This window comes from Daktulosphaira vitifoliae, unplaced genomic scaffold (genome assembly GCF_025091365.1).
Source record: "Daktulosphaira vitifoliae isolate Bord-2020 unplaced genomic scaffold, ASM2509136v1 Scaffold_1, whole genome shotgun sequence".
NCBI classification, from domain to species: domain Eukaryota; kingdom Metazoa; phylum Arthropoda; class Insecta; order Hemiptera; family Phylloxeridae; genus Daktulosphaira; species Daktulosphaira vitifoliae.
In genome coordinates, this window is record NW_026099572.1 from 46,612,806 (window position 1) to 46,627,948 (window position 15,143).

The 15,143-nt window shown below is 25.5% G+C and overlaps 1 protein-coding gene and 1 long non-coding RNA gene across 2 annotated transcripts; one reads left to right on the top strand and one right to left on the bottom strand.

Annotated features, from left to right (window-relative positions):
* Nucleotides 1–5,088: 5,088 nt before the first annotated feature.
* Nucleotides 5,089–7,528, top strand: LOC126893800 (uncharacterized). Its single transcript, XM_050664314.1, has 7 exons — nucleotides 5,089–5,552; nucleotides 5,772–6,009; nucleotides 6,255–6,405; nucleotides 6,508–6,689; nucleotides 6,749–6,917; nucleotides 6,990–7,358; nucleotides 7,476–7,528. Exons 2-7 carry the CDS (start codon nucleotides 5,959–5,961, stop codon nucleotides 7,526–7,528), a joined length of 975 nt encoding a protein of 324 aa, XP_050520271.1. The 5' UTR covers nucleotides 5,089–5,552; nucleotides 5,772–5,958.
* Nucleotides 7,529–9,056: 1,528 nt separating this feature from the next.
* LOC126904449 (uncharacterized) lies at nucleotides 9,057–12,671 on the bottom strand. The gene is made up of 3 exons (XR_007703750.1): nucleotides 12,533–12,671; nucleotides 12,430–12,456; nucleotides 9,057–9,922 (listed from the first exon to the last, which is right to left on the bottom strand). It is a non-coding gene; the product is annotated as an uncharacterized LOC126904449 (long non-coding RNA).
* Between the last annotated feature and the right edge of the window lie 2,472 nt (nucleotides 12,672–15,143).

Sequence of the window (15,143 nt, forward strand, 5' to 3'; positions counted from 1 at the left end):
AAAAAAAAAAAAAAAAAAAAAAACATCATAGGAAAATTAATACCTTCACAGCTTCGCATCGAAGCTAGTATAGTTTAAAAATAATTTTTAAAATAAACTTAAAACAATAATGAACGAAAAGTGCTAGTATTATTGTGATAAAAGCGTGGGTGCTTTGTGCCATATTTTTCGTATATTAAGCGCCTGACGCTATTATCACAATAATACTAGTATTTTTCGTTCATTATTATTTTAAGCTTATTTTAAAAATTATTTTTAACTTTTTAGTTCGATGTGCTTTAAAAGCGTGTTTTTTAGTTTATTAAAACTATATTTATTTTTGTGTAAACCTTCAAATTACTACTTATAATAAGTTTTGACAGTATGGCGTACTTTAAATGACACTGTCGATAAAGTGACTATAACAAATTAACACGTTTAAACTGTCACAGATAAAAGTGTACACTAGTTATGTATGTTAGATACCAATGCTAAAACTCCTATAGGAAAAAGTCCGGAAACATTATGATATGCATTGATTGATAATACTATATTCTAAAACTATCCCAATTAAAGATCGTGTATAAGAGAGCGATTTTTAAAATGTCCATTAAAGTTCTTTTTGCACGCTTTAGTAAAAATTTTTTTTTCTTAATAAATTTGCAAATGATATCATCTTTATAAAATTAAATTCATAAAAATGATCATAGCAAAATTTGCCTTTAAATAGGACACTTTTCTACCCTTAAAACAACAATTATTTAAAAATGGTTTAACATAAAAAGTTATTTTCATCATAATTCTTTTTAAAATTGAAATCTCTATTGAAATGAGTAAGAAAAATTAGGGGTTGCCATTTATATTTCTTAAGTTAGGGTAAATTTCTACCCTTTTGCATGAGGGTTGAACTTTAATTTTAATCGTAAAAGATGCATTTAATTATTCAATTAGCCTCTAAAAAAAAAATTGTTAAAAAAATCAATAGCGGCTCAAAAAAAACGATGTTTCCGAACTTATTGAGTACTTTGTAGAATTTCTTTGCACATTTATCATAGAAGTTATTCGTTTAATATACATTCCATCTATACACTTATTTAAAGAAATAAAAAAATTATACAACAATGACATTGTTGTGTACGAGGCAGCTAGACCTTAGGACGGCTAGTTGTGCACCGTACTAGAATGCCGTTTTATCTTAAGCCTGTTTAAAAAACGATATTATTGATGCGGGAGTGGGTCACCTAGGAGATTTCGGCTAACTATACATCCAATAAGTAAACGAGAGTAGACAATAATCACATATATTAAAAATTCCTCAGAGAGTATCTTAAATTTTAGGGGTAAAGGGGGGGGGCTATATAAGTACGGAAAAAATATTACCGGAATGTATAATAACGGAAAGTAATATTTCTGAACTAATATTTACGGACCGTAGAACGACGGAAAGTACAATGCCGGACCGTACATTGACGGAAAGACAAATAACAGACCGTAGAATGACGGAACGTATAATCGCGGAAAGTGAAGAGCCGGATTGTATATTCCCGGACTGTATTTTTACGGAAATATATCATTGGTTCCAAAAATGTGAATAATCAAAATCTTTATTTATAAAGCATTAAATATCTCATGACATTTATTATTTCTTCCATGAAAAATTGTATAAAGTAGATTCCCGTGATATTAAAATTTATTATTATTACAATATATTCTATTTACTATCACTAAAATATACTGTACATAAAATTCTTCGTGAATTATAAAAAAGCTTTAGTGGGAAATGATTATTTATTTTTACAAATAGGAGTTAAGAATACATTTTAGTAATTACTTGGATCCATCGTAAATTTAGTACCCTAATTTTAAAATTAACAACATATAAACTAACAGAATAAATCGTATAGTTAAATAAAGTCAGTTTAATTCAATTGAAAATTAAACTATTTTTTAAGATCACAGTACAATTTTAAATTCAAAAGATTTTGAAAAGTAATTTAAATTTTAAACTGCATTAGTTTAACTTTGTGTTATAATTGATTTAGTATTATAAGTATCATAAAAAAAATATTATCTATTTGGTAGTGCCTAAGTACTTTTCGGTAAGCTTATAAATCAATTTTACCCATTATTCTGAAGGACAAAAATAATTAAAAAATTTCAGTAATGTTTGTTGCCAATCAATATTTTAATACAGCAGAAAACTAACCTGAATGATAAAATTGATTTACAAATCTTTGGTATAGACAACAACTAAAATGTCTTCAACTCCATGTTTTTGGTTAAATTATCGTATGAAAAAATCTATCAAATATATTATACAGGTAATTAATTAAAGATAAGACATTCTTTGATATTTAATCCAAGAAATTATCTTAGAAAATATGTAATTTTCGAAAAAGAAATTATTGTTTAATTCTAAAAATTCTACAATAATATGTAGTTAAATATTTTTTTGTCATCTCTCCAGAGATAAAAACCTAAAATTTTAAGTAACAACCCCTATTGTGCCTATAGTCTTAAAAAAATTGTTTAAGTAATTTAGATGTATTCCAAATACAATTAAATGAAAATATTTAACTAGTATTTCAAATACTTTTTCATAAAAGTATTTGAACAGTATCATGAACTTTTTAAAAAAGTATTTGATTTAAAAAAGTATCCACACTTTGACCTTCAATAAGTTAAATTATAGTTCAATATTTATTAGCATAAAATATTATTTAAGCTTCGATGCAAATCCGACAAGAAATATTTTATAATATTTAAATATTTTAAATAATATTTAACTATGATGTGTTTTGTTTTTGTCTGCTGCCACTTTTCCTTAACTCTCACTGGTCCGATTTTTATCAACAATACGTCAAAAGATCATAAATCATATATATTTGAAGATATTGCCCTTAAAAATAAAAAAAAAATTTCCTCCTTCCCTGTAAATGGACAAAATCTACCAAAAAAATTTAAATTTTAAAAATCAATAATTCTTGACATTTTTTTTCTTAAAACTACCATACCTATTTCAAAAATTAACAAATCAAAATAATTTTTATTTATATTAAATTCTTAAGTATTTCTTTTTTAAATTATATCATTTTTTTTAAATTCTGACCAGTGTATCCAACGGGAGGAGCTAAAAACGTCGAACTTGTCGATCAAAAATATTAATTAATTTGCGTATTCCTTTTTGTGTCTGCATCGGGGTACTACCGACGTACAATAATTATAGAGATAAACATTAAAGACCAAAAAATTCTTCGCGAAAACTAAAATTAAACAGAATTTATTAGTTAGACGTTAATAAATCAATGTTACAACAAATTTGTAAAGACCTCTATCTTTTCATTATAGTTAACTGTATTTTTAATTCTGAGGAATTTTTTCTATTTATAATAATTAATAGGATATATATAAAAAAAATAGATTTCTACATTTTTTTGTCAATTTTTAATCCCTTTGTCGTACGTGAAGGGGTTGACAATAAAATTCACCAATATTTTTTGTATGCTGTTTAGAACAAAATTCCGATCACTTTGCATCAAATTAATTTAAAAATAAACGAAGTTTATACAGAGACCACTGTATTATAAATTAATATGTGTATATGAATGTATATATTAAAGTACTCTAATAGTATTGGATTAACTTCTATATAAAGTTGTATTTGTAATATACATAAGTATTATATTGTATCTGTAACCGAGCGTTTGGCATTTAAATAACGTCCCTAAGAAATTAACAAACTTTTACTTCAATATCGCAAGTTGCCCCGAGCCTTTTACGTTTCGTCACATTAACTCATTTTTGCACACCGGGATGTAAATTATTTTCATTATTTGTACTTTTTTTTTTTAAGAATAAAATCTAAAATATGTTTGTCAATTATGTTACTTTGATTTTATAATAATATTTAATAAAAACTCCTTAACACTGAAATTAAAAAGATTTCAGGTTTTCAAATATAAAGTAGGTTTAAAATGTACAGCGATTTCGAGCTGCTCAAATAGCTACAAATAGCTATGTTGTATGTACACTATGATTTTTATAAATTTATTAAATTAAAAAAACACTTATTGCAATCACTATTGGATTTAGGAATATTAATAATATAAAATTGATATTTTATCTTAAGAATGATCGAAATCGAACAGAAATCTCCATTAATAGAAGATATGAAAAACAAATGTCTAACTTGAATTTGTAGGACTATACAATAATAATTTTAAAACACAATTAATAATAATTTTTTCATGCTGAAAATTCATTCCGAATCTCCGTGCTTCAGTAGGTATTCATGGAATAAAACTATATAGAACGAGAGAGCATATTGAGAACCACTCATAACAATATTTTCCGGATTTCTACGGTCCGGCGTTCTACATTCCGAATTTTAGAAGACCGGTAATCTACGGTCAGGCATCTTGTATTCCGTATTTATACGGTCCGGGATTTTACGATCCTGAATTTTACAGTCCGGATTTTAAAGTTTCCGTAATTATACAGTTCCAGTAATATACGTTCCAGAGATATTTTTTCCGGATAATTCATGTTCCGCCCATTTTTTTTCCGCATAAATACGGCCTCCCAAGGGGGGCCCTTACTAAATACTAGTGGCCGGCGAAGCGGCATAAAACAAATAGTTAATCTCAATTAAAACAAACATTAAATAACATTAAAAATAATATGAAACTCAGCTGTATAGATGACGTTATTGATGGTGATGAGTGGACTGTATGAGATCTTGTGGTAATGGTGTCGAACATCTGAGTATGACGGAGTCAGAGTGTAAATCCAGGCACGTATTGCAGATGAGAACATACTACGGCAATGATAATGTTTAGCGATGGTCAGGGCCCAATCACTAGTGGCGTGCAAGGGCACGTAAACGTTGAGCACAAAGGTGCAACACTGAAAAAAAAGTCGTTTATAATATTAATAAACAACGGTTATTGACCAAAAATGATCAAGTTTATTGATTTTACGAACTTTTTTATTAATATTACGAACAGGTGATTATTAATATTACGAACTCGCGTTTATCAATATAACAACGAAACTTTTTTAAAAAGTTCGTTATACCAAAAATTGTGTTTATTAATATTACAAATCAGTCATTCCTAAGATTAATGAATAAAAATTATTGATATTACGTAGAGTTTCGTTGTATCAATAATAGTGTTCGTTATATGAATAACTGTATTTATTGATTTTATGAACACGGTTTTTATTAAGAAGAAAACATTTATGATTGACATTCATGTTAAATACAATTGTTCGTTAATATTACAACTGTGTTAATTTATATTACGAACCTTTTTGTAATAGTTAAGAAGACTTTTTATCAATATTATATCGATTACATAATTTTTTTATATTAATAAAGAGTTCATTGATACAACAATTTCAATTGTCATTTGGAAAATACGCTTGTCATTTATACAAAATTAACTTAACGGTGTATCAAAGCATCAGCTAGCATTACATTTGACCTGTTACTTGTTTAAATACACAACTGTGCAGTGTTAAAAAATAAAGAACAAATTCAAATTTTTAGGAGAACTTACTTAGAAAACAAGGTAAGTGACATTAGTATATTTTAAATAATATTTAAACTAAATTGATCTTTTGTTATATTTATTCAACTATTTTTTAAACTTCCGAAAAATTCTTTGGTCAATATTCTCTACTGAAATTAAAATGATATGTTTCATGTGTAAATTGTCTTTTGACCATATTGAAAATCTAATAGTTCATTTAAAAAATTCGCACGAGTTGAATAATTATTCATTCGTTAGATGCAATGATTGTGGCCAAGGTTTTACTCTATTAACAAGATTTAGGAGACATGTCATGAGACATCATCAAAATAATCCAAGTAGTTCTCTTAGTAGCAGTAATATTGTTTTAGATTCAACACAACAGCATTTGCTATCCTATTAATTTTATTATTTATTTATTCTTCTACGTCTTCAGATTCTTCAAATGTATCAGTTAGAACAACAAATTTTGGAAAGATTCCCATCTGAGAAACTGGTAATATATAATTTTTATTCAACTAATAATCACTTAATGACAAAAAAATAAAATAAAAATTATCATGTTTAAACATTGTTTTAAGAAAAAGCAAATCAAAATTTTTCCAAAAAAAAATCTATTATGGTAATTTCTTTTTTTTTTTTTTTTAAGATAATAATAATGTTTTATTAATATTTACTAATATAATAATATTTCTAGGCAGTAATGAAGTTTGTTAACTCACATATAATTAATTTTTATAGGAGTATTATAGAACTTCTAAACGGGGTAGAATCTATAATAAGTATTACAATTTAGCAACGTTATTTAAAGTTGTATCTGGACCTCTTGGAACGGTAGACAAGAAATCACCTGTCAATTCTGAAAAGTTTAGTATACATTCAAAATGCTCAGGTATATTGCAATTATAATATATATATATATTAATATAAATAATATTTTATTTCTGGAATAGATAAATTTAAAGCTGTAAAACTTTTAAATAATACTTTTTAGAACCAGAGGTAGATTCAGAGAACTATATAAAAATATTAAAATATGACAATTTAAGTAATGAAGAATTTGACCGAACATGGCAGGCATGTTTTAATTCACGCCTTGATTTTATAAAAAAGTATACAACAAAAGACATCTTTGATAAATGGCCAGCATATAAAACAGCAAATGGTTACCGTTTAGTAAGTTTGAAAATTTTATTCATTAAGTGAACAAGAATTTATTATTTTTAAATTTTCAGATTGACATGGACTTTGAAGCTGCTTTTGAAAAAAAAGGCGACCTTTTAGAAAATTGGGAAAAAAATATTAGTAAATTGTTGTTATTCCTTTCTTTTAATTCTAACGTTAAAGACAAAAATGTAACAAAACTTATTGAAATTATCAGAATGAACAATCAAATATCTGAAAGTAAGAGAAAAAAAAAAAAAATTTGATGTGTAGTTTTATCAACATTTACGTTACATTGTATTTATTTTTTAGACGGAAGAGATGCTGCTATTATTTGGGCACTGCATGGGTATTTTGTACCAACAAATAAACTTGTTAAAATTGACCCAAAAACAAAGCAGAAAACAACTATAAAATTCACTATTCGAGATTCACAAGAATCCGTTATTTTTATTGGATCTACAATTCAAATAGTCTNAACAACTATAAAATTCACTATTCGAGATTCACAAGAATCCGTTATTTTTGTTGGATCTACAATTCAAATGGTCGAAGACCATATTGAAAACTTGAAAAAATCAAAAAAATCAATCCAGCCCACTATATTTTGTATTGGAGAAAATATAACATCAATTAATGAGATTTTCCTATATTTGGATGGCGTTAGATATATTTTTAAAAGTATCATAAAAGCTCTTGATATTTGTTTTAAATCCATTTATTTATTTGATTTTAAATTTCCGGATGAATCTGTAATATTTTATTCTTTTTTGGAATATTTTTTTTATGATTTCATAGATAAGCTAAGTTTTCCTAAAGTACATGTATTGGAACAATACTTAAATAATTAAAGTATTGTTCCAATACATGTAATTTAACAACTTAAATTTATACATTAATTAGTTGTTAAATTGATATTTATATAAATTCTTTTGTTATTAATAATTGATTGTTTAAATTCTTTATACTAATTTGAACTATATTTTTACTTATAATTAAAATAAATAAATGCGTTGATTAATACAATTAATTGTTAAATAAAGTTTACTGTATATTTTGATGGTATTGGTTTAATACTTTATTGCTTATTTAAAGCTTTTAATTTTGTAATAATAAAAAATATTTTTTTTGTTATCCTGAAAACTTGTAATTTTGGACTTTAACCCCTTTTCTTTATTAATTTTTTTGTATTAAATTAAATTAATTTTTATATTTAATTCTTATAAAAATTAATACTATAGTAATACTAGTAATAATAATTATAATTAGAAGTGTAATTTAAAACATTTATAAATATAACGAATACTGTTTATTGATATTAAAATCCTGGTATTTTATATTATAATCGTAGTTATTAATATAACGAATACAGTACCTAAAATCAATAATCCTAGTTGTAATATTTATAAAAAATGGTTTTTATTATAAAAACACCGTTATTGATATTACGTACACGATATTTTAGTATTAAAAACAACAGTTATTAATATTACAATTGTTGTTTATCAATATTACGGTAGGTCCGTACGTAATATTAATAATCAATATTTCGTTATATCAATAATGGCGTCATCGGGTTCAAATCAATAACCAAAATTATTTTATTAATGAACTTTTTTTTAATATTATGTACTAATTTTTTTCAGTGAATAAACAAGTAATAAGAAACTATGGCGTACAACGGCCGGACAATTTTACCATTCAAGCTAAGGCGCTTGCAACAGAAAAAAAGTAACACAACAAAAAACAAAATTGACTGACTGACTTACGACAATGAACTGTACACGGATGAAAACCGATACGGAGGTCATCGATTTGTCGTGATGGGTGGGCAAGTGGGTGAGTAAAGCAAGATGCTGATGATCAGCTGTCCCACGAAATAATATAATCAATGATCTTTGTAACTAGTGATCAACTAGATCCTTCTAAAGGCGTTCTGTACCATACAAAAATATTTCTTAATTATTTCAGAAATAATTTCAAGTTTGTAGTTATAAGTTATACTCAGTTAATTGTACTTGAAAAAATTATACTACTTCATGAGTACAAGGAAATACTTAGAATCTTTATTAATTTTTTTCTCTGTAATGAATAATTTTGAATTAATTAATACTTTTGTATTTATAGTAGGATAATTTAATAAAATATATGCACATTTTATTTATGTATTTATAATTAAATGAAATAAATTTTGATTAGTGACTTTTACATCGCTTTTTATTATTTGTAAAGTAGTTTTTAGTGTTTTATTAATATGTAAGTCTGAATATTTTATTCTAATTAAATTTACAAATTATTCAATGTACCTTGTCATAAGTAAATGGTAAAAAAAATGTTAGATAATAAATTTAATTTAAAACAACTTTTATGTGACACATTTTTTTTTTACAGTGAACGGTTTATAAAATAAATCAAGTTAACAGTTTGAACGGTAAATATAGAACATTTGTATTTTAATTTTTTGTTAGGCTAAATAACAATTTTTCGAAAATGTTTGTAGATATATTTTTTATAAAAAAAATATTATATCTACAAAAAAGTTTCTATAAACTTTATCATAAAAGTTAATGTTTTTGAGATAAACAAAAAAATCTATCCTAAGGGTATCATTTTTAACCCTCTTTGAGCACGCCTTAGAGTTTTCACAACCATTACCTTTTTTTGCACACTTATTCTTTTTGGATATTCGAACAATCCTAGGGGATTGTTTTAAAATTTTAAAAGTTCATAATTAGCGGTCACCCTATTGTCCATACGTTAAAATATTAGTAAGTTATTATATTGGTAATTCGTTTTTAGAATTAACGGCGTGTACGCTTGTTGTTATCGATTGCTACAATAGTATAATCGCTGTTATAATTATTTTCTACTGCAACCTTTAAAATAATTATATGTGTGTTGTGTTCTATTTTATTATATTTAATTTGACAATTTGTTATACTTATGACTAGTGGTATTATATTTAAAGTCGCATCCCTACCACCAGCACCCATAAACGACCACCACTGAATAGCACACAAAAGCGGAGGCGCTTGTTGTGTAAACAAAAGACGCATAATATTCATTCGTTGTGCAGAGAAGATGGACAGTACGACAGTACAATGGATGCGTAGGTTGTCGAGTTGCCGTGATGGATAGGCGGAGGGTAGATAAGTAAAGACGCCGGAGATCAGCTATCACATGATATGATATATTCAACGGTGTTCGTGACAACTGGTCCACTAGTTCTTTGTTAAAGGCGTTATCTACAAACACATTAAAAATACAAATTAATAAAATAAAATATTTTTAAAATCATTTTCTTAACTGATATGTTCATATTTTAATACCAGTTAAAAACTCGAATCGAAACTAGTGATTTTTCAAATTAAGTTATAAAACTGTAACAGAAACCAATTATAAATGATGATGGTTTAGATGGTTTTGGTCACCGAATTATTAATCTACTGTTTACAAATAGCTAGTCCGCATTATAAAATATAAACAGAGTCGGTAGAATTGATCTGCTAAGAGATAGAAGGAAAATAAAGAATTATATAGTTAGTTATAATTATAAATCTCATAACAAACGTAAATATTTTACGTATANACCATAACTTTTAGCTCAATTGGTAAGTTTGACATTGACATAATTAAATAGAAAATTTTATGACAATTAAAAAAATTGTATCGTTAAGATCAATATGCAGTCAGAAAGTTTTATAATTACTATTTATTGTAAATTTATCAGAAAAGCTCAATATTTTTTTGCATTTTTATGGTAATAGATAACTTAAATAGAAGTTAGAGTAATAATTTCCAAGTAACTTTTGTTGTTCGAAAAGATTCTACAATTGAAATATTGAGAACTTAATTAATTTTAATGATTTATTTTAACTAAATGAACCAATTAAAACAAAGTTGTTAAAAAGATTTACTCAATTGAGCGTATTATAAAATTTGATTATATTTGTAAAAATCTATTATTAATTCAGGAGAAACTAACAATCTNAAAACAAAGTTGTTAAAAAGATTTACTCAATTGAGCGTATTATAAAATTTGATTATATTTGTAAAAATCAATTGTTAATTCAAGAGAAAAAACAATAATTTTTTTTAGAAATGATTTATATAGCAAAATGTTACAAAAAAATTTGTAATATTATAGTCTAGTAGTAGCACACACAAATAGAGTAAACAAATTATTAAATTACAAAATAAAATGATTTAATTTTGTAATTGAAACTTAATTAATATCAAACTTAATTCGTCTATAAATACTTTGAAAACATTAAAAATGAATGATTTTAATTGTCTGTATGGAGAACATGTAATAACTAACTGTATAATTGATAAATTAGAATTTTTTTTCAATTTTTGAGGGTTATATCTTCAACTAGATACAAATTGTTGTCATTTGACGTATCGTTGAAAAAAGTAGGTCAAGTTAGAGCAAAGAAAATAAATGATAGTCACAAAAAAATATCATCTCAGCTTTGCATCGAAGCTAAAACTTAAAATATAGTAAAATTATTTTAATAAGAATAAAAATTTCTTCTGGCGAGTGGCGACAATAGTAATGGGATCTAAATTATTGAATCTAAATGAGATAAAAATCAAAGCAGTTGAAAATCTATTCTAATTTAAAAAGAATTAAGAAAAAATGCAAAACTTTAATACCATATGCGGGTTGGAACCTTGTACCCCAATCGTGTAAAACACAAGTTTTACCAACTCGGTAACCATACGTTGCAACNAAATGATTTAATTTTGTAATTGAAACTTAATTAATATCAAACTTAATTCGTCTATAAATACTTTGAAAACATTAAAAATGAATGATTTTAATTGTCTGTATGGAGAACATGTAATAACTTTTTTATAAAATTTTGAATGTTTTACACGTGGATCAGTTATAAAGATAGAAGTATGGAAATTTTTAAATTTTCCTGTTTATCAAAAAAATTAAGATAAAAACCTTTTTGATATTATGTTATAAATATTTATTGAAGTATTAAAAAATATGATCAGTGATGATATTACAAGATTTTTGATATTGGCCAAGTAATCTATCTTCAATACAAGCTTAAGTTAATTAAAAGACAACAAAAAAAAATCAAAATATTGGAGTAAAAGTATGTCAATATGTTTAGTATTAAGCATACGAGTATAATATAAAACATAGGCGTAACTACGGACTGAACCGCACTAATTAAAAATAAATATGCTCACTGAGAAGATACATAATAATAATATATATAATACAGCGAGTTAAGTAGATATTCGGATGTCATCAATAAAAAATAAATAAATAGTTTTCATACTTGTTATATCATTTTTTAATTAACTGGTCTTTACTTAAAGGCATGAAAGACAATGACAAATTCGAAAAGCAAATTATTTTTTCTACTTGACTAACGATAATTTAAATTGAGCTGGTTATGAGTGTTAGATAGCTTAAATAAGTTTGTTATGACAGAAACGAATATGATGAGACTATACTAGAATGATTTTATTGTTTTGCAGTTGCAAACATTCTAATGGACTCTAGGGAACTCATCACGTAGGTTGGCGATGAAGAGTAGTCCACCAACAAAACCAGTTCAAAGCAATGTACACGTGAAGGATGATACGAGAATGTACTCACCCATTAATTATTAAGGTTCAAAAGATTTACACTTTGTACATTATTTGTATTATAAATAGTTTTACAATTTCGTTTTTAATAAACTGTTTTTATTTTTTGTTACGCCCTGGTAGTAACAATACTTACTAGAACGAATTATTAATCTACCAGCTTCTAAAATTTAAAAATGATAATTAGATGTTATAAAATTATAAAATAATTATTTGAGATTATTGTGATCTGTACTTACTTTTCCATAATTTATCATTTATTGAATTACTGGTGGATAGTGAAAAATAGTATAAACAAAAGATTAAACCATTAAAAAATAATAAATGCATATTTAAAATTTTTTTGATTAGAAATATCTAGCACTAATTTCATTTATTTTGTAAATTTTGTGGTATTTGTTTCCATCCACAATTTAGTTTTTCTATATTTATATTCATACTTGTGCAAATAAAAAAATTAGTTGACTAATGATATAACTTATTTGTTTTTCTATTCTATTACTTTATATTTTACATTTTTAAAAAGCTAAGATAAAAACAAAATTTTATGATCAAAATTGTCGCGCCAATTTAAAAGATTTATTTTTTCAAATAAATAATTTATAATAGCAATACATTATTGATTGGAAATTTAAAAAAACTGTAGTAACTTAAAATGAGACTAAAAGCGACGTGGTTCTATCGGTGTTGTAAAGTCCGAGTGTTTAGAATAATAAATACAAGTAGATATAAAAGAATGATTTATGTTCCTCTTATAGAGGTATTATACGCTGAAGTATTTTTGTAGTGAACAGAGTATTGGCTCCTCTCTGACAGCAGTCGAAGTATATCACCAAGCATTAACTAGTTATTAATAAGTAAATTAAATGATTTTTATTTATAAAATAATACTTTATCATTCTTTATTCAAATTATTAATTCTAAATAATTGGTTTAATACGAATTTACTTACTTCTTTAAAAAGCTTATGTAAAGATCATCAATAGTCAAAATGTTAAGCATGAAACTCTTTTAACTTCGATGCAAAGCTGAGAAGGTATTAATTTTACTATGATGTGTTTTCTTTTATTATTATTTTTTTTTTTGTGTCTGTTACCACTTTTTCTCAGCTCTCACCGAACTGATTTCTTTCAACGATACGTCAAAAGATCACAAATCGTATCTAGTTGAAGATATTACCATTAAAAAATAGAAAAAATTTCCCTCGTTCCCCGTAAATGGGGAAAATATTAAAAAAAATTACAAATTAAAAAATCGCTAATATTCGAAATTTTTTCAATTTTTTTTACTTAAAACTGCCATAACTTTTTCAAAATTGAACAAATCAATATAATTTTTTTTTAATACATGCATAATGTCCTTACCTATCATTTTATATATTTTTTTTATAAATTTGATCCTTTACCTGCCCAAAGGGGAATTCAGAATGACGACTTTTTCACAAAAAATTAATTTTTTAAGTGTTCCGGAAATACTGACACTTTTATATATACTTTAAATTAAATATTATGTAATTAACTTTATTATGGAAAAAAAATTTCGGACTTTATTTTATCTTCAGGGTAAAAATGACTACCGTATGCTACTTTTATGTTAAAATTTGTTATAATACATACACCACTCATTATTCAATAGTCTATATCTTATTGTATATTAGTCATAAAATTAAAAATATATTATTCATGTTAATACTTTAATCTATTCCAAGAAATACGTCTAAAAATACATTGATATTAATCTACTGTAATTATAATTATAAAAAATTCTTTAGTTGTTACAAATTATCTATTTTAAGTAAAATAATATGTAATAAATAACACAAATTGAGTAATAAACAGATAGTAGTAAAAGGACGTGACTCTTCTTGCATAGATAGATGAATTAAATTTAATATAAAAGGGCATAAAAACTGTCAATCTCTCTCACTACTACTTCAACTTATGAACTTTCAACGGATGCAATAAGTGGCTTGACAATGTACGATTTTACATAGAAAATTGAAGTATATTCATTTTTTCAACATTAGTCCTGATATCATTAAGGTAAATTCATATTCTATAAAAGATCCATAAGGTTTAAAGTTAAATATAATGAGTACATAAATTAAGTAGGAAATCAAAAAAAATAAAGTGATCTCTAGAATAAAATATTGTCTAAATAAATAAAGAAAATCAAAACGTTTGTACGAAGTTAGCCAGCCTAGTCTAATCTTTGAGTGGGTTACCTGTGTAGTCAATACTAATAAAGACTCTCTTGCGAAGATAGAGAACCAACTTGTGGTTCCTATACTACTCGAGGTATTTATTGACTCGACTCACAGATAGCACAAGCCTAGATAACTACCGGTACGAGTGGCGTTGTTGATGATCTATGTGTGATAATTAATCACAATGATTTCTATTTCAAATTATTATTATATTAATCAATGCTCAAACATCACTTTGCTTTTCTATATTTTACATCTTCTCATAAACCCTCGTACTCATATCCCGAGAGAAAATTATATTATATCATTTTTTATTCAATAAATATTCTAGTAACTTAATTATTCTCATGCTCATACAATACCAACAATTAACAAAAAACGGTAGCACAGTGGGGTCGCGGCATAGTGGAGACATTGCATAGTAGGGTCCAGTATAGATTTAATCTGACAGTGATTAAAATCACTATCATAAGAAACGCTTCGATGCAAATCTGTAGATAGTGTTTAATTTTAAAAAATTGATGGATAATTGCAAAAGCAACATCAACTTCTATTAAAATAAAATACAAAACCCATAATTATCATACAAAAATAGTATATTTTTCAATATGGTAGCCATTTGCGTATAGAAGATAGATCGTCGG